At 35.5% G+C, this 25,633-nt stretch overlaps 1 protein-coding gene across 1 annotated transcript in view; it reads right to left on the bottom strand.

Annotated features, from left to right (window-relative positions):
• The window catches only part of LOC108551367 (SET and MYND domain-containing protein 4), a gene marked incomplete at its 3' end in the record, with an annotated part of 50,870 nt that extends 25,552 nt beyond the window's left edge, over nucleotides 1-25,318 (bottom strand). Inside the window, exon 1 of the mRNA XM_017905505.1 lies at nucleotides 25,123-25,318. Coding sequence (XP_017760994.1) covers nucleotides 25,123-25,318 — 196 coding nt within the window. The remainder of the gene's footprint in view (nucleotides 1-25,122) is intronic.
• Nucleotides 25,319-25,633: the final 315 nt, after the last annotated feature.

Genomic DNA, 25,633 nt, shown 5'->3' with positions numbered 1-25,633 from the left:
AGCCTATTAATAGGCTTTTGGTCACCGATGCTTATCGACCGATAGCCTATTTTTAGGTTTTTTGGTACGTTGCTCAGTTGCGTTTGTTACGTTGCTTTGTAAGTTCCCATATTGTTGCAGCCCTAGGACCGCAATGTCCCAGGTCAAGTGGAGGACAGTTTTATGTCCTTAGTGTCTGTTTTTTTTTTTACAAATTTATCTGAGCATACGAAACGCACAGATACTCACGTGCGACAGTCTAAACCGAAACAGAGCCGGCGCCAGGAAGAATTTGCGACTGAGAATCTGCGGTCTTAACAGGCTTGGAGTTTATCTAATGTACATAGATAAACATCTATTGATGACTAAACAATCATTTAACACTACTGTTGCGTCCCAAACACTGCAACTCGCACGGTGGGAGTTTCGCAGAGTTGTAAGTCCCGTTTACGCAGATGTGGCAATGTTGCTAGGATGCGGCCTACTCTAAATTAATAAAGCTAGGCCTCGTTATGGTTGAACTACAGAGAGTTCTAATGTGTGACTGTCTCCTGCGCTGAGTTGATAGTGGGTCCTGGATGATTAGTCGTGATGCTTGTCCTACTTTCGTGAGATTTTTAGGAGAACTCTCTCGTAACTGCTGTCTCGATGGTTTTATAAGTTTTGTCTATCTACTGATTGGTCGGTGTAAGATGTAAGAGCTGTGTGTGCGTGTGTCATTTTATTGATTGTGAATAATATTGGGGGTGAGTGATATCTTCGACGTCTTTCTGTGGTGGTGAAAGTTCAAATAATTTGGGTCCTTATGCCTATCGTTTTAAGGGTGATATAGTGGTCTTTGCTAAGGTTTACCCAAGTGGCAACTAGATAATGAAGAGTGTATACAATTTAAGGGACGCTGACAATAGGGATATAAACAGTCCTCCACTTGACCCGTGACATTGCGGTCCTAGGGCCGCAACAACTACATTGCCTTATTAATGAGAAGCTCGAAATCGTTATTTTTATATCGACTTTTTGTTTGCAGACTATTTGATTAATTAGCGAAGAAGGAGACTGTGACTCGAATAGAACGAAGGAACTCTGATTTAACTGAATTGGAGTTGAAGTACGAATATGTGACTAATAAATTCAGGCCTATTGTTCTCATTTGAGGACAAAATGTCCTCTCGAGCGTAATGTTTACTCGTGCTCTTGACACTGTATTCAGCCTTGGACCCCAATGTTTTCGAATAAGGATCATACATTTCCTAGTCCACCGCTGTGATTCAGATGTGTTTGACTGTTATGAATTTATTACGTTCGGTCCTTGTTTGAAAATGAGTTTAAAGCAGGGGTCGAAATGGTTCCAGAAATAACTGTTATATAAGAGTTCTTCATAGAACGGTTATGGGGCATAGAAACGATGTTATAACCGTTATACCGAAAGAGGTTCTTAACCATATCGGTTATAGTTCCTGCAGCTTTTGAAATATCGGTCCTATACCGATTTTTATTTGAAATTGCAATCTGCTGTAAAAGCTCCCGAACCATAATTCTCCTTCCAATTCTTTATAATTATTATAGGAAATAACATTTCTTAGAATTATTTTTAGGTTTGCAATCGAGATGGAATGATTCTCAACTCGTGATTGTTGTATTCTATCGATGCTGGAATTGGTCTTTATCAGTAATCTGGAAACTGTAGTCACGAAAATAATTAAATTCTCTTTTACTAGTGAGAAGAATAAAGGACTTGTGTTTTTATTATACATTGGGTTGCTGGGTATGTTACAATTAGTTCGAGAAGCGTTTATAATGAAATTTGTCTTAATAGCTATTATTTTAAACTAACGATTAGTCCAACGATGCCCGGTAAAATATTTAGACAAGAAAAAAATTAATTTAATAAGCAGAATGCGAAATGAATACGATTAGAATGAGAAATGTATTCGACAAAGTATCGTAGAAGTTCACGAGAGAAGTTTATGAGAATGAAGAATAGAAATCTAAGAAATCGAAGGATCAACGAATGAAATGAATCGAAATCAAGATTAAAATTGACGAGGTAATAATAACAACACGAATACTGAATCAAATCGTTGGAAAATATATCATCTTTAATTCAATGTATTAACTAGATAATTCTTTCTTTCTTTACTCTTTTACTTTCTAATTTCTTTTTAAATATTTTTAAAGAATACCAAATTTCAACGTAAGATTTAAATTTCTTTAAATTTAAAAATATATTTGAATCATATTAGTAATTCAAAGATAAAGAAAATGTTAATAATTTATAAGTGAAAAATAGATTTCTTTTCAGTATTTGATTTCAGTTTCAAATTTGTAATACATCCTGAAACCTATTAAAATAGTTCGGGATACTTTTCTTTTGTCAATTATATTATTAATAAATCGATAACAATTGCAAAATTTCAAAATTATTAAATAATTTCAAATTATATTTCGACAAAATTTTACTTTAATTAGTGTTACTCCTACCAACTTATATCATTTCTGTATACGTAACCTATGTCTATTGTTTCATCCCTAGTCTCTGCCTTCAGTTTTGCAGGGTTGTAAATCTGGGGTTGCAAACGTCCTTCTGTTGGTTCGTCTTGTGCTGTAGGAGGATAAATTTTGGAACTCGGGGAGGAAATTTTGTCTTAATAGGTAGGCAATAGGGTTATGGCAAGCATTGATGGTGGTCTATCCGTCGAGTGTGTGTTAGGTCAGGTTCAGTGAAACGGATCAGAACCCTTTACTTCAGGGTATCCAACCTTTCAGCTTCTCTGGGTCGCAATGAAAGAAGACAAGTTGTTTTGGGACACACAAATTACATTTAATGGAAATTGATGAGCAAAAAGGAATGTAAAATGAATACAGTAAAATGAATCGTTGGGGTGGGCTGTTGATATTTCTCTCGTTTCGTGCTCGCTTTTCTTCTTGTTCAAGTTAAATAGGATTTTTAACTGGATTTTTAAAAGGAATTTAATGGAATAAACACTGAATTATAAATATACGATATACAACATAAAAATATTAAGAATATACACATTATACTATACTTTTTATTAATTTATATTTAGCATGAAATATTACATCACACTATGTCGCGTGGTATTCGTTAAAACAGTCTAAGCACATTTGTCGTGATTTTGGACAATTGGAACAATAGGTCGTAGTGTTTTTACATTTTTCATAACTGTCTGTCAATATGTTTGTGAGTGGTAAAACTTTACCAAGTCTGCTACTCTGTTCTATCGTTTCGTTATTTGCAAAATGCAAGTTTGCTGATAGTAATTCAAAACTATTACAGGAAATGGAAAATTGTAAATAGGGTCCGTTGACCAACATCTAACGAGCGGTGTCTGTACTAGACCCATCCAAATCATCAGTCTGATAACGTTCAAGCGCTCCGACAGTAGGATTTGGGCCCTGCGAGAAACTCAACCGAATCGCGTTGGGCGACGAACGTGTTAAGCGTTGTCGTCAGTGAATATATTTATTGGGGGGGGGGGGGGGGGGGGGTGTAGCACCCCGATTTTTTAGCCTTCTTTACTGTAACACGTTGCAGGTTATGTGCCTCAACACCTATTACACCAGTCATCATGCACACATTCTTACGTCATGAAAACAACGTCATAGAAATGAATAAAAAGAAGGCATAATATTTTTTAGTTCAAGTTTCATTTTCGAAGAAATGAATTTTAAAATCTACCAGATATTAATTGGATGTTTCGAGGTATGAAGCTTTTTGTCGCAATGTCATGATTTGCTTCCTATTGTTGCTGTTGTGTTATTTCTGCGATATCGGTATATAGTATTATTTTCCTTCATTCTATATTTAGTTATAAGTTAAATGGTTTGGTAAATAAGAGTAAGATTAGTATATTTTAAGAATCATTTTAGTTGTGTGATAAGTGCTGTTAACTATGGTTTGGTAAATAAGAGTAAGATTAGTATATTTTAAGAATCATTTTAGTTGTGTGATAAGTGTTGTTAACTATGTTGCTACATATATGTTGCTACATATATGTTGCTACATATGCTTCTCTTTGATCTTCGCTGTTATGCAGTTGTGGTAAATTGTGCATTTCTTTGATTTTCAAGCGCTAAAATTTAAGTTTCGTATCACAAAATTTCAGATGGATTTTCATTTCGAACGAAGAAAATTATATTTTGTTTCTCGATTTATCTGTACATTGAATCACTATTCGGTTGACAAATGTAAGAGAATTTTTAGGACACCCTATATAGCTAATGGCTGATTTCCGAAGATCGAGTGGAAAATTTTAATCATTTTTGATAGTACTATAATTGCTTTCCTGCTGCGATAACGAAGGTCTTGTTATTTTTTTCATTATTCTTTCCGTAAATTTTAATTATTTCTATTCTAAATTCGTGATCTGGTTAATTTGTTGTAACAATATATCTGACAAGTTAGAAATTACGAATTATTAATTACATTTATGCTTCCATAGAGTTTTCGTAAGTTTCACAACTTTATAAAGCTTCATTCAAGTTAGATCTTCCCTTTAGTACCTAAGTGCTTTTTGTCCTTCGTAATATTCAACTCATTCTCTCATTTACTCATTTACGCAATAATTAATCCATTTTCTTACGTGTGTTTTTCATTTATCCAATCTCGCACTTCTCTTCTATACCTTGTTCTGTACATTTCTTCAGCCCAAGTTTCACCGAGTATTCGCTTAAACTTAAACTTTTCGTTACAATAACGTTTCCTTTCCTTTTCTTTCTTTCTTTCCTATTTAACGTGTGTCACGAGAAAGTGGTCTGCTATATATTTGCGTTACTTAATCGTATAATAAAAATTCCCAAAACAAAGTTTCACTTCAAAAGAAAAAAGGAAAAGAAAACATATATATATATATAAATAAGCTTGTTTCTTCTTACATATATACAATTTTAAGATCATCAATGGTTTCTAAAGTATTATTATGTATTTTTTACTAAAGTATGTCTTTTTGTATTAGAAAATACAATCGATGACTTTGAAATTGAAAAGAAATGACTTTAATAATTCTGTGTTTACTGTCACTGTATACTTTAACTCTTTAAACAGTGAAACTTTGTTTTAAGAACTTTTCTGATACGACGATAAATGGCGGAAATATTTAAAGTACTATTTCTCTCGACTCACCCGGTATACGTCTTTAGACATTAAATCTCTTTACTTACTTCATTACTATCTATCTTCCCTTTCACACCTTTCGTTTCCTTTATCCATTCGTCTCTCCCTTTCTTAAATTCAATTTCCTCTCGTTCCATCTCATTTCTCGGGTCTCGTATGTCACCTTGCACTTTTGGAGTAGCTCATGTTTCAATTCGTGTATTTCTTCTTTCATCTTCCCCATTTGTATCCGCTCGTTCTTTAACTGATCTCTTAAGCTCTCTAATCAGTCGATCTCTTAATTTTCCTTGTATTTACCTTTTTACCCTTGTCCTGGATGTTTGGAATTCTTTTCATTTCACTGCATACCAGGATTCCTCGATTCTGTCCTTTCCTTTTCTCCTTTTCACTCTTTAAGAATGCCTCTTTTCTCGTTGCTTTCTTTGAGAATATTCACTATGCTATTATCTCCTTTCTTTTGTTTCCTAACAAACGATTTTATTTCCGTCGCTCTGCCTTTATCTTATACTTGCTTCTGTCATTGAATAGTAATGTATCCTAATCTCAAAGGCACAGTTGCATCTGCTTTTGAATTATCGGCCTTAATTCTTCCTTTAGTCTTTTTCTCATATTTCTTATTGATACGCTGCAGGGTTCTTATTTTAACTGACAATTTTATTTTGCCTATTATATCGATACGTAAAATTATCTTTTTCCTATTTTTACGAATTTGTACAGCGAGCACGTTCGTTTAATTCACATGAATTCACGATTAATCGACTCTGTTGCACCGCGTGGATATAGATGAGCTCCACGCGGAGGGGGCAGCGATGGTATACTTGTGTTGCCCCTTTTCTCAGTGCGCCGAAACTTTACGAGACACTGAGCACAGGTGTTGTAATAAAGCGCACTTTGTCTTGGTTGTATTTACACTTTATTACACGATTATGATTCGTTTATGCGTGATTGGTGCGTGTGCTGTATCGTCTCCTTCTCTGCCGTTTTTCGTCTTGTCTTCCGTCTTCCGTTTTCTGTCTTCTCGCTTTCTTCCAACTACTGCCTTACGTCTTCGACTCCTCAATACCATCGTACGTCTTCGAGTTCTAGTTCACGTCTGATGTGTCTTGTCTGAACTCCAAAACCGTCTGATGTTTTCTGTGTGAATTCTCGCTAAGGTCATCTGATGTGTTCTATTTGATTTCTCCAAACCGTCTTATGTTTTCGACTTCTCACGATCGTCTGAGGTCTTGTTTTATAATTTGTTGATCCTCAAGAAGAACGGGGAGGCGCGTCTTCCAAGTATTATTGCCATCGCAACAGACTCAAACGAAGCTTTGTATCTTCTTTCTGAGAGTATGTCATTATTGTCCACTAATTTTTGTTGTAGTTGAAGGAGAATTATGGTGAGTTTGAAAATTGTTTAATTAAGTTTAAGGAAATTGTTACATTTAGTTTGAAATTTTGATGTAAATCGTTTTAGCTTTAGTAAATGTTTTCTTTTTGAAAGAAAATAATGATTAGTGAAGTCTTGTAGATTCTGTATCTTTTAAGATTTATAGATCAAAATAAAAGAAATATAGATGTGGGAATGAAAGATGAATATAGCCCTGAAAGAATGTTAAGTGTGTTTGGACTTAGAATGAAAACAGCCGCGTGCAAGAGTATCGAATGTAAAGGATGTTTATATGCAATAAGAGAGTGAATGTTTATATCGGAGCCTGAGTGTTTGAGATACGTGACCGTCCGAATGAGAAAGACAACGTGGGTATGGATGAGGACAGAATGAATGGTTCAAAATAAGGGTACAAGGGGGCGGGCGGGTCAGTCTGAAGTCTGAAGTCTGAAGTCTGAAGTCGCTAGTCGCTAGTCGCTAGTCGCCAGTCCTTCACAGTCTCCAAAAGTCGAAGAGTTTCTAATAGTGTGTCAGTATGTCTATAAGTATAAGCTTATTGTATTAAGAAATAACGCAACGTTACTTTAGCCTATCCTACATAGATATATAAAATGTTTTTCTTAATCTCATTTTCAGTTTTAGTATGTATATGTATCCCAGGAAATAAAGAATATATACAAATTTTCAAACGATTATTTCGTTTTTTAACTTCGAAAAAGTGCATTTGATTAAGGTAATTTTATAACTAGATAATAAACTTGAAATTGTTTTTTTATTATCCAACATTACTTCCATATTATAGCTTATGAATTAAGATATAATGTTAAAGATGAAATGTTATAAAGCAACGGAACAAGTAAAATGTGAAATGTACAAATGGCATTATAAATTCCTTATCGGATGTGTAAGAATATATGAGCACATTCAACATAGAAAATGCATGAAAGAGCGAATAATGGGAAACAAGTGAAAATTTCTCGTTAGAGAAAAATTTTCCCGATATTTTAAACAAAGCTGTTTGAAACAAAGAATGAAATGATAAATAGTAAATTCTTCGTTTGTTTACGAGGAATTCAAAATCATCGAGTTGATTTCATTCGATTATATGGTTAACTGGTTCCGAAGAAAACTTTATTAAATAAGGATACAACTGTCATCTGTAGAGTAGTCACGTGATTGACAAGTATAAAGCAGTTTAATATATCGAGACAGCAATTTCATTCATAATGCAAACAGTATCAAAATGTTCAAAATACCTAATCTGTTATAAATATTCTCCTATCACCGGAAGGAAATAATATTGCAATTAATTCGTTTTACAGTAAATACGCCGAGGTAGGAAAAATTTCAACGATTAGGCCACAACGCCACTTGAAGATCAGTGGAAATAAATCTATCGTTATAGAAGTAAGAAAAGTTTAATCGTAAATATCTCAAAAACTATTGAGTAGTGGCAGCTATAATGGTATATATTCTTGAACTGCATGACGAAATCTACAAATCTACAAAGTTTCATTTAAATCGTAACCCGAAGGACTTGCACTCTTCTTGTCAGACGACACTATCCTCTGAGTCCCTGTGGTACCGCGGGGAGGTGAAGTAAGTGGATTTGACCGGAGTGGGCCCGCTAACTTCACCAAATTTTCCCCATCCCAGTAACTAGACTATAGGCAAACATCAGTTTCATTGAAATTTCCAACTACTGACGCGGTACCCAAGCCAGCCTTTGCCCCCAGTCAATATTGACAAGGAAATAGTACGCAAGCATCTTTTCTCTCTTACATTACAAATGTTTCTGTACCTTGTAATATAGTACTCGGGAACTAATAGGCCGCAGGCTTCACTCGTCTAATCCTCACGTACCTTCCATCATACCCACTCGATTCTACCTCTGCATCTTTGCAATGATGTGTTGCTTATCTATATACACCGAGGTCCAGTGTACAGATACCTACGTATTCGTGCCTCGCACGCAGACCAATAGTAAGAGAAACAGTAGTCCAACGGTGAGAATAATGCAGCGAAGGCCTATTAGTGTCTATCTCTCGTACTAGTGAAGATTCTAATAACATGCCTACTACACTCAAACGTCGATTATTCGGATTTTTATTATACGAATGGTACATTATCATTATGGTTGTTGAAAATAAGATACGTCTTAACGTATCGAATATATAAAAATTAATCTGTCAAGAGAAATAGATATATCTTTAAACTATGCACCGAAGAGGTTCCGGGAATGCGTGAAGTGTTTATTTCACACGTTAGATAAAAATTAGGGGACCAGGATGAGCTGCAATCGCATACCCTTTTTCTTCACTCTAGTTTTGACTCTCTACGCAAAGTCAGAATACTTGAGATATACCTTCCTTAAGAGAGAATAAAGATAATTATAATATAACGATAGTTATTTCTTTTTACCCATAATCCCAATAATGGTAATATATAGAGTAAGTTACAGCATGAGTGTACTTAAATTGAAAAAAAAGATTTAGTTATATAATTAATCATGAATTTGGAAATTTTGCACGTAATATATTCGGATTTAGAGACTATTCTAATAAACATGAATAAACATAGATGAAAATAATTCGGAATATAAAATTATGAATGATACTAATATTATTTCGTTACTGCAGATATAAATGGTGATACAAATGAAGTTGTAATCAAATATAGTACTAACCCATGTATTATTTCTATATATCAATATATTATATATTACCTCGTTATATAACGAAATTGAACATGCATCGGATGTATTGCAATGAGTTGAATATCAAAAATATTGAAAAACGTATCGTTTTATTTTTTATTCTCTTACTAGAAATTTGTATTTCTATATAGAATTTTGTGTTTGAAACTTGCTTAATTTCTACTTGATTTATGACATAATTCAAAATTTGTTTCTTTCAGACTGATTCTTCGAAAAATGTATTATCTGAACGGATTTAGTATCCAGTCGATCTTGATAATAGACGTTTTGCTCTATAGACATCTATACAGATGTAAAATTCGGCCCAAACTATAAATTTAACCTGTGTACGGTATACACCGTAACTATGATTTATATCATTATTTATAATTATGTACACGTGGTATAAATGTGTATCATCCACGCGAGGCGCTGAGGAAATATCGTTATTTGATCAGACTGTGCAAAATAGATGAAAACTGAATAGATTAAGGTGCTCACTCAAAAATTTTCCAGTATGCTTTGTTACAGACATGAGTTAATGTTATCGTACAAAAGAGATATACTTTAATAAGAATAGAGATCTCGACTAACACCGATGAAGCAAATATTCTTTCGAGATTTTCAATTCTTTTTCTTAAGATTGTTCACGTGACAAAGAAGTTCCGCGTCACTGTGAAAAAGGCGATTATATGATACGTGTGATATGTAGTATCTGTGATGGGTTTAGACAATTTGTTACAAACATCGAATATTTTAGCGTCACTGATTTCTTAATCTTGGAAATATTTTTGTGGTTAGGAGTGTGGACCATAGGAATTTAAAATCCCTGGCTATAACGCGCGAGCAACCAATAACAAAGATCGTTAGGAGTATCGTTAGGCTAAAGGCGCTACGTGTTTCGTGTGGCAGTCGCGAATTAACCGTGTTACTGAATAGTGCGTAGAGAGAGAGAAAGAGAGAGAGAGAGAGAAATACTTATATTTTGTACTGTCTCATATCATTAAATATATCTGTACGTTTATTACTGTATTTATAAAAACACGTGTCTGTCAGTTCAATCCAACAAGGAGCAATGCCGTAAATCACATATTTTCCACTCCCTAAATATTGCCATTTCAAGATCTGAACATCGATTCATTTTATTAATATTCAGTTAAACTGCATAATTTTTTCCGGGACATAAGATTTATTTTTCCTCATTTTCCCTGATAAATATATAAACCAAATATTTCACAACTCAATTAATGAAAAAAATAATTTATCCGTTTATATTTATCTCCACTTTATATTTCACAAAATTAGTATTTGTACGTGTTCACTCTACAACGGTTGTAACAAGAAGGAAAGCTGCAGGATAAACACGGTCTCGCCGCGGACGTGCACATATCAAACGACAGAACTGTAATATTCTGAACACAAAGATGTTACGATTAGTAACGTGTTGGACCCCGGATTTCAATATACAACACGAGTTCTAGCAACAAGGCTACGTTGGAAAAATACAAGTTGGCGGAGAGGAAAAAACTAAGACTGAAACTGTACTGGAACTGATTGAACTGTAACTGACTTTTCGCAAATTTTCTGGGTGCTTATATAATGTTAGTTTTTGGTGGGGTGAAGATGACCATTGGCTCTTAGTGAAAGTAGGAATGAGTCAATTGCTTTTAGACTCTGAAATTGGTCTGCGTTTATCAGCCAGGCTCTTCTAGTGACTAAGGGCCAACGAATTGTTAGTCATCCAACAAACGTACTAAGTAAGCAAATGTTCTAACACTTCTAAATCGCTGCATCACTGATCTTAACATGTTGACTGCCATGGGGGTCACCGGTGACCGGCACTCAACTTGGCAGTGGCGCCACGGGGGCCACCGGTGACCGGCGACCGGCGACATGACCATTAGTAAAAATACGTAATTAAAGTAAATATCGATACTGATAATTTTTTAAATATTGACATTATTACTATAATGGTTCGAAGAAATTAATGCCATACAGAACATGCAAAAATAATTTTATTTATACAAAGGAAAGGTGAACCAAAACAGTCGGCACAATATGTCGCCACTTTTTTAGTGCAATTCTTTGCTCTCATTCTTCCTAGCTGATTTGAATTATTTTCATAGCACACTTTGCAAATTCGCCTCACATTTCGCACACTTCCAGGTTTCTTTTTAAATTCGTGACGACGTTCTTTCTGTACGTAATTGCTCTTTGAAATGCAATCTTCGTCATCGGAACATTTCACTAAATACATCGCTAACTTCATCCTAAAATCGGGAATTGAAATATTTTTTCGAGTTGCTTTTTAAGCAATTGATAATGGCAAAAATGGTCTAAGCTCCTCGGGGGTCACCGGTGACCCCCACCACGAAAAATACATTAAACGCGATTATACGACTCACCTTATCTGCTGCAAATAATATTTCAACATAATATGCATCGCATAATAAAATATTCATGTTGGCGCCATGGGTAAACCACGTAAAATGCCCTTGACAATCAACGTTAAACCCAATACCTTCGCAAACTTTAAATGTTTCTCTGAAGTTAAGGGTTTTGTCAAAATATCGGCAATCATATCATGTGTTCTAACATAATGCAGATTTATAATATTTGAATCGATTGCCTCTCACGAAAAATAATTCCTTACGTCAATTTGTGAAGTACGTTACGATTGTGAAGTAATTTTTCTGTTGCTTAAAATTGTGTCGATTGATTGTCGTGATATGCTTTAATAGGATCTCCTTTATTTGTTATTTAATGTAATAAACAGCTTAGAAATTCTGTTTCTTTACAACTTTCTGGAAGGACAACATAGTTAGCCTCACAGATCGAAGCTGATGTAATGAGTAGATAAGGATTGCCCCACCTTAACATCAGGTGATGACAAGGGGGTATATAAGATCGAGTTCGACTCGGGTGTTTGGCGCGGGAAAAACAAATGATAACGGCAAATCCTCTTGTCGGAATGTCTGTAGAATGATTGAGAGAAAGCGTGTGTATAAAATGAGATAGATCTGGTTTTAAATAGAGATGCAAAGGCGCGAGGCATATAGATGGCGTGTAGTCGAGAATAGAGGATTGCGTGTTAAAGTTGAGAAGAATCTAGTGTGATATGTTAATTAAATAAACCTGTTTTATTATTAAAAAAAGAATTTCTTTTATCAATTTTTCTCGTAACAGCTGATACTGTTGCTTATTTCTTCCTATCTCGCGACGCTGATCCGTTTCCTAACAGAAAAGTATCGTGTTCCGTCGCGGAACAAAGACCGGCTCGGAAGACTCCGTTACGGTCCTCCAACGGTTAAATCCTAAGTGCCCGAATAACAAGAACATCGGAATTTTCTAACGTTATTGTATGTTTTACGACTTGCGATCTGAGATGTCGTTTTTAGTAGCTTTTCCTTCCAAGAAGTTATTTATATTTTATTTTGTATTCGCCAGATGGCTGCAAAGGATTCCGAGAGAATAGGAACTTCGCTAGAAGGTTGTCGTGAGCGGCTACCGGATGTATCGTTTCCCGGACCCTCTCACGGTGAGGATATAAATGCTAGTGCCTATCATGACCCGGGTGTGAATGTTTCCGACAGCACTGAAAGCATATACGAGAAGTACCGTGCTACAGTCCTAGACGATAATGATATTACCACAAATTTTTAACGGTATATCGCGTATGGTTTTCAAATATGATCTAGACATCAGCCCTAAGTATTTGTTTGCGATGGAAATTCCGAGTAACAATAACTTCTCATTATTTATCCCATCCAAGAGAGTCCTGGAACCAACAGATTGATACGAGTTGAATGAGACTAGACAAAATAGGTTATCATTTTATCTCACCACGTTTGCCCTCAAATTTTTTTCATCATGAAAGATTCGATGCTCGTGCAGCATTTCAGCTCTGTTAGGAGCAAGCCTGATTAGTGGCGAATATGATAAAATTGAGTGAGATTAGGAGGCTCCAATCTGTAGAAATTGGGTACGTAAAAGGGTTCTTTATAATCATCGTTGCACCGCGTGGATGAAGATGAGCTCCACGCGGAGGGGGCAGCGTATGGTATACTTGTGTTGCCCCTTTTTCTCAGTGTACCGAATCCCTTACGAGACACTGAGCACTTAGGTGGTAATAAAGCGCAGATTGTGGTTGTAATTACGCTTTATTCTACGATTACGATGTGTGTGTGATTGGTGTGTGTGTGATTGGTGTGTGTGTGGTGTATCGTTTTCTCCCTTGCCGTTTTTCGTTTCGTTTTCCGTCTTCCGTTTACCGTCTTGCGTCTTCCAGTTCTAGTTCACGTCTGTCGTGTCTTGTCTGAGCTCCAAAACCGTCTTACGTCATCTGATGTGTTTTGTTTGATTTCTCACGATCGTCTATTATCTCGTTTTATAATTTCTTGATCGTCAAGAAGGACGGCGAGGCGCGTCTTCCACGTATTATTGCCGTCGCAACAATCATTATGACCGAAAGTGGCATGAGTTCAGTAAGCAGATGGTTTAGTAGTTAGACGTATCAGTAATAGAACCTTCTCTGATTGACTCTGACCTACAGACACCTGAGACATATACCACGCTAATTAATCTTGGGTTGATTATAATGACAAATAGTCCCCGCAATTCTGTTGAACGGACAGTGCGATTAATAGTAAAAAGGGTGTATGCGAACTTATACCATGGAAAAACTGATTTCAAAAACCTTGATATTGCGACTCGATGAATAGTGCTGCTGGACATTTAGTATCGATTGAAATTCAAAGGATGGATGTATTTACTCGACGGATGCTATGCATCAGATTTCATATGGAGCTCAATATATGCCACGGGTGTATATTTCATGGATGGGAACTGTCAGAACAGTCAACATTAGTAAATAGTCTTATAGTAAAGTTATATGAATAAAATATGTACACTAATATGTTATTATTCTGGTAAATATTAAGTTCGCGTAAAAATATATTTGGTTTACAAGAATATTTGATCATTGTTTAATACCTGTGCAATTTAGTTGATATATTGTATTTTATAAGTTATGAAGCATAATATTATTAAACGCTGCCTTATGGTTCTTCTACTTGAATAATACTACAATACTTGTATAATACTAGAAGTATTAAACACTGTCCTATAATTCTCCTATTTGCAATCCAATAGTTCTGCTGATTTAGGAGAAGCTGGGTAAAAATTAAAGCGTAGGCAAAATAAAATTCGCGGTATCGCAACAAAGGTTAACGACTTGCGCTATAAAGACGTGCCACGCACGTCGAGATGCTTTTGTTTCAAAGCCGCCAGCGACGTGTATACCACGTCAATGTAACGCCTTACCGCATGTTATATTGTAGAGCGTGGCACGGCAACCGAAAGTTAAATCGTAGCGCAAGTAGTTAAAGGCTTTATTTTAGAAATACTTGAGGGAGCACGTCCAACAATGTACGTCTCTTCTCGACAACTCAACTCGAATTTTTGGGTTTTCTTCCGCAGGTAGAAAAATTCTTCCGCAACATTTAAACTCTCAGGCCACGCCATAAATTTCCTAGATCCATTTCAACAAATTCTGTAATTCTAAAAAATGTATAATATTAGAAGCATCAAACGAGTCACAATGATTAATTTCGGAAGCTTTTATTTTTACCTTTGCTGAAAATATGTAATTACTTTTGATAGAGATATTACAAATTATACATACTGCAACCCGGTAGTTCTAGTATTAATACATAATTTGAACGATTTTAAAGGAGGAACACAATGTATAAATATCAAGGTTATCGGTATTCCTTTATACATACATTTTCTGTCATTACTACTGTAAGATACCATTTCCAAAGAAATCGCGAATCGGCCATTGTCAACAAAAACAAATTATAAACCGATCATTATTTTCTAGAAGCAATTGAAAAAGTTATTTTGGGTAATAAAATTAAGTTGCGTGGTCCCTACAGGGAGGTGAAACGTAGGTTAAGAAAAGCATAAAAGCATGGTCCTTGACGACCAAAACGGAATCCTTAGAAATCAATTGTGACCGACGCGAGCGTAAGTTGCTTGGTGTTGGAAAAAGAGCTAAATTAGAGTGCGCCTTTGTATGTTTTCATTTCGTTACCTTGGTGTTCTTTTCCTAAGTTAAATTAGTTTTATGAGTTTTGAGTTTGCGTTATTCTGTTCTTGTTTTTTCGTCAATTTTTGGTGTCTCAAAACCAGTTTTCGCCATCCTACATTACTAATATTGCCACCAACAACGCTACAAACGGAAACTAAAGTCAAATTTTCTAAAGATCCCAATCTTTACCGAATCTACCTGCTGATCCAAGTTGGGATTCTTAGATACGAGGTCTTTAGATATTCTCCAAAATCGAAATTCGTAATGCTGTTAAGCAGATATTCGATGAGGGAAGAGTGCTGTATTTGGTAAGATTATATTTTGCATAAGATTCACTAATCTAAACACCACGTGTTTTACTTCTATGGTTGGTTTGCTAAGGCGCAACGTGCGTTGTACGCTGCCTTGATGCTTAGAACATAGTACTTCTATTTGTCAATGGTAGATCGGAAATATTTGCACAGTCTCGCAAACTGTGTTCTTACCGTACACATTGAAGACTCAATGCTTATCTTAGGCGACTTGCTCGTTTACAGTTAAAGCACTTGCCATGGCTGATCTTTCTCGATGTTGCTTGATCGTGCTTGTCACGTTTTGCCATCTGACAATTATATTAATCGTCACCACATATTGTATTATTATTTTATTACTAATAAATAGCTAGTATTATTTAACCACCACCCATGTCTCTACATATATATTTTATATTTTATTTTTTATTTAATTCTTTGACGACCATATCATGGTTTAACCCAGTTTCGATTGTATATAAATGTTCTTCATCCGGTGTTAATATGTCTACTTTATCTGCTAAGTTTATGTAAAGTCATGGGTATTCATATTTTCTAAAATATCAACTGTCTGTAATCTTGATGACGATACATAAATCGGTAATAAAGAAATTCAGGAATTTTTCCGATTTTTATAAAATAATTTGGTTCCTGAACGGGTACAGTATTTTGTATTTATTTCTAATTTTAATTTTTATTTTTCGTATTCACTTATTATTAAATATTATACGATATTATAAAATAGACATTGAAATTATGACTTATTATAATTACGACATTGTATTTGTCTTGCAACTTGTTATCACACTATCAACAGGAAATAGAGAGTCCATAACCGTACTTAGCAACTTTCAATGGCTTAGACAATTAGTATCATAAATTTATGACCACTCGTGTGATGTACATATCTTTGACTTGCTAATGATCCTATTGTATTACAAGTGTTTATTTTTCATACTAATCGATCGCGTTATAGCATTGCTTTCTCTTTCGTTCACGATAATTTCTCGCTATGGCATTTCAACGTGGATATTTCTTTTATTAACAGTAGCTCTTGACCTGAGATCTAAGGGTCATTGGGCTTACTCCGCACGAGTATTCACGTAACAGATTGGCTCATTTCCTATGCGTCCGTTCCCATTGCAGATGTCTTTTCTGTCGCAAAGGTAAACTGCAGTACTCAATTTCGTAGATCTAAAATATTATATCCGAATTCTTTCTAACAGACAAATTTTATATTCGTTTAAAAAGTGACACAACTCAAGATAGTATACTTTCAGAGGAAGCCTCAATTTTTAGCACACTTCGTGATTCGCTTCTTTCGTTACAATCAACGAACATTCCAATTACACGCATTCTCACTTATACCTTACCATATATTTATCATAAAGCCAATTCCACGATATTTGGATTATTATATTCCCTTTAAACTTACATTCGTAGAACGATGGTTTTCTTTCGCCTCCTAAAGGCAAAGGATTTGTAATGTAAATTATTATATATTTTCATTCGATATAGTAAATAAAAATCGACCGTCTCAAATATTAAACGCTATCTATAAAATGAGAATTCCGCGTGAAAAGAATTTATTCCACGAACAAAACTGTGGAGAAAAAGCTTTAAACTTTTGCAATTTAATATTATTTAATATTATATTATTATTACATAATAATTATTAATATTTATATATATCCACCAAGAAGTACAAGAAAAGTTTGATTATAATGGATTCTATAATCAATACCTTCAGTGTAAAATGTTATTTTGCACTTTTGTGTTGGAATATTCAGTAATCTTAATTTACTCATCCACGAGAAACAATATAGCTGAAACATTATAACTGAAACAATAAGTGGAAAATGTATGTATCTCGATATAATTATCAGAAAATAAGGCAACGTAATAATATACCTATCTCGATACATAATTAATATCCGGGACTGTTATATGCAAACGAAAGATACCATAAATTCCTTCGAATGAGTCAACGAAGTGTCATATTTTAATATGTTCGTTTATTCGTATAAATGGTAATCTTCAATTATGATACTATATTTTTTCACGCGTTATTTAATTACTATATTTTCCATCGTTTAGTGTTTTATGTAAGTTATGCTAACAGTCTTTATCCTAAGCTGTCAAATATTTTCAAACGCAAAACTATACTTTATTTGCAAAAAATTTATTTCGCGTTGAACGTTGATTGGCCATTTTTTATTTGTCACAGTGAGAACTGTAAGTTCTGAAAAAATTTCAATCTCTTATTTTTTAACACCCTGTATATTCATTTTACCTTCACTCTTGGAACTTCCTCTTGTTAGATTGTATCACGTGTCCCATAGCATCCTGTGCAGACACTAGACAGTAAGTCCGTTGCTTGCATTCAACTGACTGAGTTAAATATAAGACACAAATACGACGTACTGTCTATGTGCAGTTGTATATTTTTTCGTATGTAGTTTTACATGTTGTCTTTACATTGTATGTGTTTGTAGGATGGTTTGCAAGTGCCAAGCAACGTCGATATATTCCATGCAACTGCTCTTGAATCAGTGCGAATCAAGCAACGATTGGATTAGATTGTTTACTGACAAATATTTCTTCTTTTCTTCGAGAATTGCTGCACGTTTCTCTTTCAGTCCTTAATTTACTTCCAATTTCGATTTTCTCTCTATCAATATTTAATCGAGTGACAATTGCCCAACGCTGTAGCGTTTAAACTCGAGTTATTCTTATCTGTTCCGTCGTGGAACAAAGAAGACCCGTTACGGTCTTCCAACAGCCAGGTCTTAGGGTCAAACAATTCGGCATCGGAATTTCCCGCTCCATGCCTTCAGCATGTTTGACTGCTTTACTAAAGTTTCTACTAATTTTATTAAATAATTATTAATTACTAATTAGTTTCTGAATTTCTTTATTTTAATCGGTTTTCAGTACCGGAAAAATGAAAAATGTACCGGCTGCAAATATGTTGAAACACGAAATGAAGTTTCATCGGTGTGTCACTCACCCAAGTAACTGTCAATCCTTTCGCTTGGAGTGCCGTATATAGGCGGCGTCCACGCGATGACTCCTGGGTACGGGCACCCCATACATATCCGGTATCCAAATGATGCGTATACAAGTGCAATTTGTATACGATTGTTTTATTTAGCACAGTTGTTATTTAAGACTTAGGTAAACGTTCAGAAATACACAGAAATCACACGCACTGTGCATATTTCTGGCGCGCGTTTTCGTTCAGTGGTACTTTCACGGACTGAACTGCCGAAGCGAAAGGGTGTAGGACGAGATTATCATCGACCTAGGCTCTAGTAATGTCAGCGGAATGTTAGCCTCATAACGCATGAGTAGATCATCAGAAAAGGACTAATATTATTGTTGGATTTTTGTCTAAATTAATCCTATGCAGACAGAGATCTGCGTGTCTAACAAACTATAACTCTCTTTTTGTAACAAAACAGGTTTTATTTAACTAAAATATTACACTAAGTTTCTCACACAATCCTCTATTCACTACGTCTCTATACACGTTCAGCATTCTGACTCAATTCAAATCTGCCTACTTCTGACTTCTCAATTCTTCTCAATTCTACTTTCTTCCCAACTCTGACTGCCTCGCGCCCTTGCATCCTTACTTAAAGCTAAAACTATCTCTTTTCATACATAGGCTTTCCTTCTCAATTATTCGACATAGTCACAGACATTCCGACAAAAGGATTTGGCGTTATCGTTTGTTCTTTCGCGTCGGGCCCGATGCTGCTGTTCGCTATCCCTTGCTTTTCAAGAGGCCGCCCAAACGTTTCCATGCACTCCCTTAGATGTAAGACAGCACACTCATTCGCCTCGCTACTACTCTTAACCCTTAGAGCGCTATAGACGCATATATGCGTCCGGCGAAAGTCACCAGCAGGGACGGTGGACGCATATATGTGTTGTTCAATTTTTTCGGTCTTCCATGTATTAGTATTACATGTAACTTTATGCGAGACAAATATATGTGCGTTTCTTAGCAACGGCAGTAAAAAAGACAAATGATGGAACAAATAATAGACGCGAGGACGGGTTTATTCTTTTGTATATCTGTTCCGAGTATCATTAGTAATGTAATAACAATATAATATACGTACAACAATATTAACAATATAAAAAAATTTATCATACACAAATAAACTATTAATTCTTGTTTCGTTTTTGTTCCTTATTTTTATATTAAGTTATATTGTAAATTTTATTGATTCTAATAGATAATTGATGCTTGAAGATAACGTTTCTTTATTATTTAACCTGCTGCAAAAGAATTACAATAATAACTTGTTAGTTGCGCCTTGAACAGTTAATCAACAGGGCTAGCACTAGCGAAAAGTATTCCGTCCACAGCGATCGTCAGTGTTAAGCACGCACAGTCCCCCTGAAGCGTTTCGGCAGAAAGTCGTCCGCACTCTAAGGGTTAATACATTGTTAGTGTCTGTTATGGTAAAATTCAATAGTGAAGCAAACTCTACATTCCAGCGGTGTGGGGGCGATCCCTTCCCACAATGTTCTGTCTTTTGTCACCAGTCTTTTCTATACAATACTTTGTATACACTTTGAACATGTGTAGGAAAGGAATAAGTATGGCCCTGAAAGAATGTCAAGAGTGTTTGGGCTTAGAACGAAACTGACCGCGTGCAAGAGGATCGAATGTAAGGGATGTTTATGACGGAGCCGAATGCGACAAACGAGTGGAAGTTTATGAATGCGTCTGAGTGTTTAGAATTCGTGATCCACTGATTGAGAAAGAGAACATGAGTATAAAAGAAGACAGAGTGCAAGATCTAAATAAAAGTGTGACACCGATCAAATTTCCGATAACACTCAGAATCAACAGTAACCAAAAACAGCCGCATGGGAACATCGGAAAGACAAACGTACAGAAGCTGAATCATGGGTCACGCGTCTAGTGGTGACAACCTAGAACTAGTCAAATAACAAACAGTCCCGAAGATAAGGACTTTGCCCTAAGTCAAAGGTCCTACTAGAGTGGGGGCACTAGCCCAATATAAAGATACCGTCTTCGGCAGGACAAGGGTGTCTGGAAATCATCATCACCTCGTTCTGCCCGTCTATTCTGCGCGTAATCTAATTATAACTTTGTAATTTGTTAACCGGAAATAAAGAGAGGTACTCTGGTACAGTCCAAAAGTTGTTGATGTTGTGGAATCGTTGCAAAGAAGAGGGTACCGGAACATACCGATTATCATGTCTGGCGATTTAAATCTCGATCTACAAACGCCTAAAGGAAAAGCTTTCGTTAATTTCATGAACGAAAGCTTCAATTTGAAATTGAAAAGTGATCCCTCGATTCCTACTACACGAGAAGGTACAACTCTGGATGCTGTATTTACTCGCAACATAGAAAATTTACCCTGCGTTAATTTCGTATCGTATTTCAGCTATCACCAGCCGATATTAGCAGCAGTTGATGATATTTGATCATTTTGTCAGAATTAAATTTAGCTGACTTTTATGTTTGTAAATTTATGTACCTGAATAGCATTAAGATTTGTGGTTAACTGTGCAATGAAAATAAAAAATTTTAATTAGACATTCCTTTATTCTGTTCAATTCCGCAGCGGCAGTCCTCATTCCTTAATTTTTAACAGTGAACAGCGAAAGGTGCAAATTTGGCATATTCTATGCGGGACTTTAAATTCGTTAAAGCCGGCCACTTTTTTCTTTTCGTTTCAAATCACTTTCCGTGACACGTACGACAAAGGCGGGCAGGCGCGTTCGTTTCCCTGACCGCTATGTCGCGGGCAGATAGCGTGAGCTCGGGTGTTCGGGACGATCCTTGGTATTTAGCCGCCAATAGATTGTAAGCTAATTATAAGTCGTAGTCACGTAAATTACCATAGTTTTTGTCAGAGATTTAGCGATAATTAGAATTAAGAAGATAGACTATGTACGAGCGTACCCTTATCTTCACCAAGGGGGCTGATGTGGCGGCCCGCGCACAAGCGCGCCAATATACAATGTTGCGCGAAGACACCCTTTGGCGGTCCGACGGCACGCGGTGCCCTGGCTGTCAAACATACATTGTATCGACGGAGACATTGTCTCCAGCCAAAATCGTCGCTGACGACACGCCGCGTTTTCGGCATGGGTTTTGAAGCGCCAGTCGAACACGAGCTCTCGCCAGCGACGCAGCCAATATAGACTTCATTCCGCACCCACGTGTCTTTAATTATTTTCATATCATTTGAAATTTCGAATACTTAAAGTCAAAAATATAAATATTTTACTGACAAGAATAAATTAATTGATAAAATTGTGAAAACGCTAAATTACCTATAGTGTTATATAACCATAAAATTATAAAAGTACTAGGCATACTATAAATAAAACTATTATTTATATTTAAAATTACCATAAGGATACTATAAATAGAATTATAAAAATCACTGTTTATACAGCGATACGTATAAATATATTTAATTAAAGAAGAAGAAAGAAACATAAAGATTACTAAAAATAGTGTAAACGGATAATGTTGGAGGTATCAAGGGGGTATCGCGTCGTTCCCTTGATCTTCCTGGTCGCGTGGGTTCCGCCCGAAATAATTCGTCTTCGCGGTTGTAAGGCGCGAAGATACCCCGATGTGGATGAACGTTTCGACGCGACACGGTACTTCATCGACTTAACGAGGAGATACGAAAATCGTCTCGTGTTAGAAGAGAACCGTCGTCTCTGGCGTGTCGAAAGGAAGAAGTTTAGAAGGAACCGGTGTGTTCGATGTTTCGAGAGGAAGTGTCTTTGAGAGAACCCGTGTCTCTCGGATCTCGTACGGAACTGAGCTCCTCGTTCTTCCTAAGATCGGCCTTAGGAAAAATCGGAAGCTCGCCAAATATAATTGGCTGTTTTTGACCAAGGGCATTCCCTTGGTTCGCAAATCGGTGACCTTGGAGAAAGGGAAGGTTCCCCAAAAAGCAACGATAGTGGAGAAAACCCTCTGCTCCAAGGTGGGGTACCTGGGGTCCACCCGCGCGCTGGTGACGCCATCGGTCGTTTATTACCCCTAGCGAGGGCCTGAGGCTTCCAACGTGTGCGGACACGTGGAGCCCTCAGGCCTATTGTCAGCCAAGTCTTAAGAGCCGTCTTTTAGTAAAACTAAGCTCTTTGCTTCTGGGTAACTTCTTTTATTCTCTTCGTACTCTGGTCGGATAATGCCCCAAAAACGCATCCCTCGCTGTTTTATAGGGCGTATCCCCCCCTCCGTCGCCCTGTCTTCGCGTGACCGTAGCCTCTTTCGCTGACAAGGAGAGTGCAAGTCCTTCGATTTAGTTGAAACTTTGCAGGTTTGTAGATATGGTCATGCAGTTTAAGAAAATATATCATTATAGCCGCAACTACTCAATAATTTTTGAGATATTTACGATTAAAGTTTTATTACCACCTTAATTAGAGATTTCTTTCCAATATTAACCAAGTGAAATTGTGGCCTAACGGCGATAGTCGAGAATTCCTATGGTGGATGATCAGGGTTCGATTCCTGTTCCATTGCTCATAGTTTTTTTCAATCTATTTCTTATGTTGTATTAATTTTTCGTGTATAAAAACATTGTGAATAAACAATAGTAAATAAAATTTCTTAATCAAAAAATTTATTTTTTACCCTTTCTTAGGCCAGTATATATTTATTACTTAATAAGAATATTATGCAAGAGAACCACTTTTTTATAGCAATCCTATCTACCCGTAACTAATTATTAAATTTAAACATTGTATAAGAATGTTGCCTATAATTCCAACTTTGCTGTGTAGCTATAAATATTCATGAATTAATTACAGAAACTTGGAAATTCATTAATTTTCTACTTCCGAATAAATAAAAATTTTACCGCCTGCGATCAGCGCCATCTATGATTTGGGCTCAAAAATCAAGAAAGTAATAGGAATAAAGAATAGGCAAGGAGGTCGTCGAAGTGCTGGTCACGTGGTAGACAAGGACAGAGAGGGGATAGAAAAGGATAGAATGGCTCCGGCAGTAAAAAATTAATAATTATTCAATTTCCGTAAGCAATTTGTGAACTTCTATAATTTCATTACAAAGCTGGAACTTCAAGCAACATTCTTATATAATATTCGTAAAGAATTGAACTCTAAATTGTTAGTTATTAATTTTTGTTTTATGGCGTCTATGATTTCGTAACGACGACCATCACGATCTTCCGTGAAAATATTTAATACTCCCCGAAACTAGAATCAAAATGTGAACAAAAGTGATATGAGAAGATTCGCAAGAACATTGTCTTTATAATGAGTGCATAAAGTTTCATAAATTGATCGCGTAAAGGATAGTAATTAATGAAAAACCAATGGCGTCTTCGACAATCTTCGACAACAATTCAAACACTCCGCAGAACAATTATTAATAATTAATTAATTAGGGACAAATTTATATCGAAAAATATAAAAGTGGTCTTGTAGGCGCGTGAATTTGAATCGATTATTACGCCAATAAATTAATTCGACAGTGGAAAATTAACAAATCCTGAGTTTCAGTAATTAATTCATGAATTTTTATAGTTGCATCACATCCTCTGTGCAATAATTATTACAAATTAATTAATTAAAAAGGAATTAATTTATCCAGAATTACCAAAGGCATCAAATACACAAAGGAAATATGTATAATTTTCTTCCTATCTCAATAAAATCAATAGTAAATTTTTTTACTTTTATACTTTTTATAGAACTGTAAATTTGCAGTATTTTATGCATGAGACCACTTTGGTAATTCCCATATTAAAATGAATTAAACTCTTGGTACAAAGATTATGCTGTATCATTTATTTAACTATACTGTACAAAACAAAACTTAATCTGTAATATTCATTGTGTAATTCTTGCAGAGATTTCTTTCCTTGAAACGAATCTGCAAACAAAATTGCTTTATTACTCTCAGATGTCAAAGAATATTAGTTTCTCATATGTCATGTGTAATTCATATGTCAGATCTTTCTCCTACTCACTTTCTATATGCAGTTGCATTCATTGCTGTTGCAGAACTTTTATTTTGTAGATAAGTTGCAAAATACACAGCTTCCATCCACAATTTCCTTTCTATTTCAGTCGTACAGGAGTGCTCGTGTTTTATTCAGTAATATTCGATTAAGCCTTTCCATTCAGTTGAGGTGTATACAGTATCGTATAATCCAGTATAATTACTTTCTGTCTACACCAATTCTTGAATTCTCGGCTGGTAAACTTTTTTTCCGTTATTGCATTTAAATCTGTATGCTATTCCACTTTGCTTCTGCTGCTGCAACATAATTGAACAATCTCTGTAATGCTTTAGTATTTAATTCAATAAGGTAAATCCTCACAAAATTAGTAAAATCTATGACTTTCTTCACATATCCATTTCTGTTCCATGTCTCTGACTATATAAGCTCACATAAATCAGAATGTTTTGTCTCTAACTGGCTTTTCAACCTCGTTCTTGTCCCCTCAAATGGAATCTTCGATACCTTTGTTTCACAAAAATATCCTACATTCTCTAATTCCTGTCTTCAGTACTCTTTTGATTAATTTTATTTCTAATACTTCCATGGACAACTCCTTCATGTTCTCTATACATAGATCCCTCAATTTTTTGTGCCACTCTATCAGCTTCTTGTTCCTCTCTACTAGTATAAAGTCCATTATAATACATCTTCCCTACGAATATTTCTTCTTTGTTCTTATGAACTATTACTTCATTTTCCTTGAACATTATTTCACCACCATCTCCAGTTATCAGATTTATTGACAATAAATTCTGTCTCAAGTGTAGAACATAAACAATATTCAAGTATCTGGCACTATTCTAACTTTCGCTTTAGCTTCTGTGGAAATATTTCTTTACACTATTCCAATTTCCATCCTTATTTCTTCCTATTTTTTAAATATTCCCGTTTATTAACCATATGGATTATTGTTCTCGATTCCAAAACCCATTATTCTGTTTCATCGTTCTTTATCAAGAAGCACACTTTCCTTTTTTTATCTCGATCTTCCTTTCTTTCCTTCCTGCTTTTACAATAACAAT

This window comes from Eufriesea mexicana, unplaced genomic scaffold (assembly GCF_001483705.2).
Source record: "Eufriesea mexicana isolate 0111107269 unplaced genomic scaffold, ASM148370v2 scaffold3947, whole genome shotgun sequence".
NCBI lineage: Eukaryota > Metazoa > Arthropoda > Insecta > Hymenoptera > Apidae > Eufriesea > Eufriesea mexicana.
The sequence above is the reverse complement of the archived record's forward strand: the minus strand, read 5'-3'. Positions and strand labels throughout refer to the sequence as shown.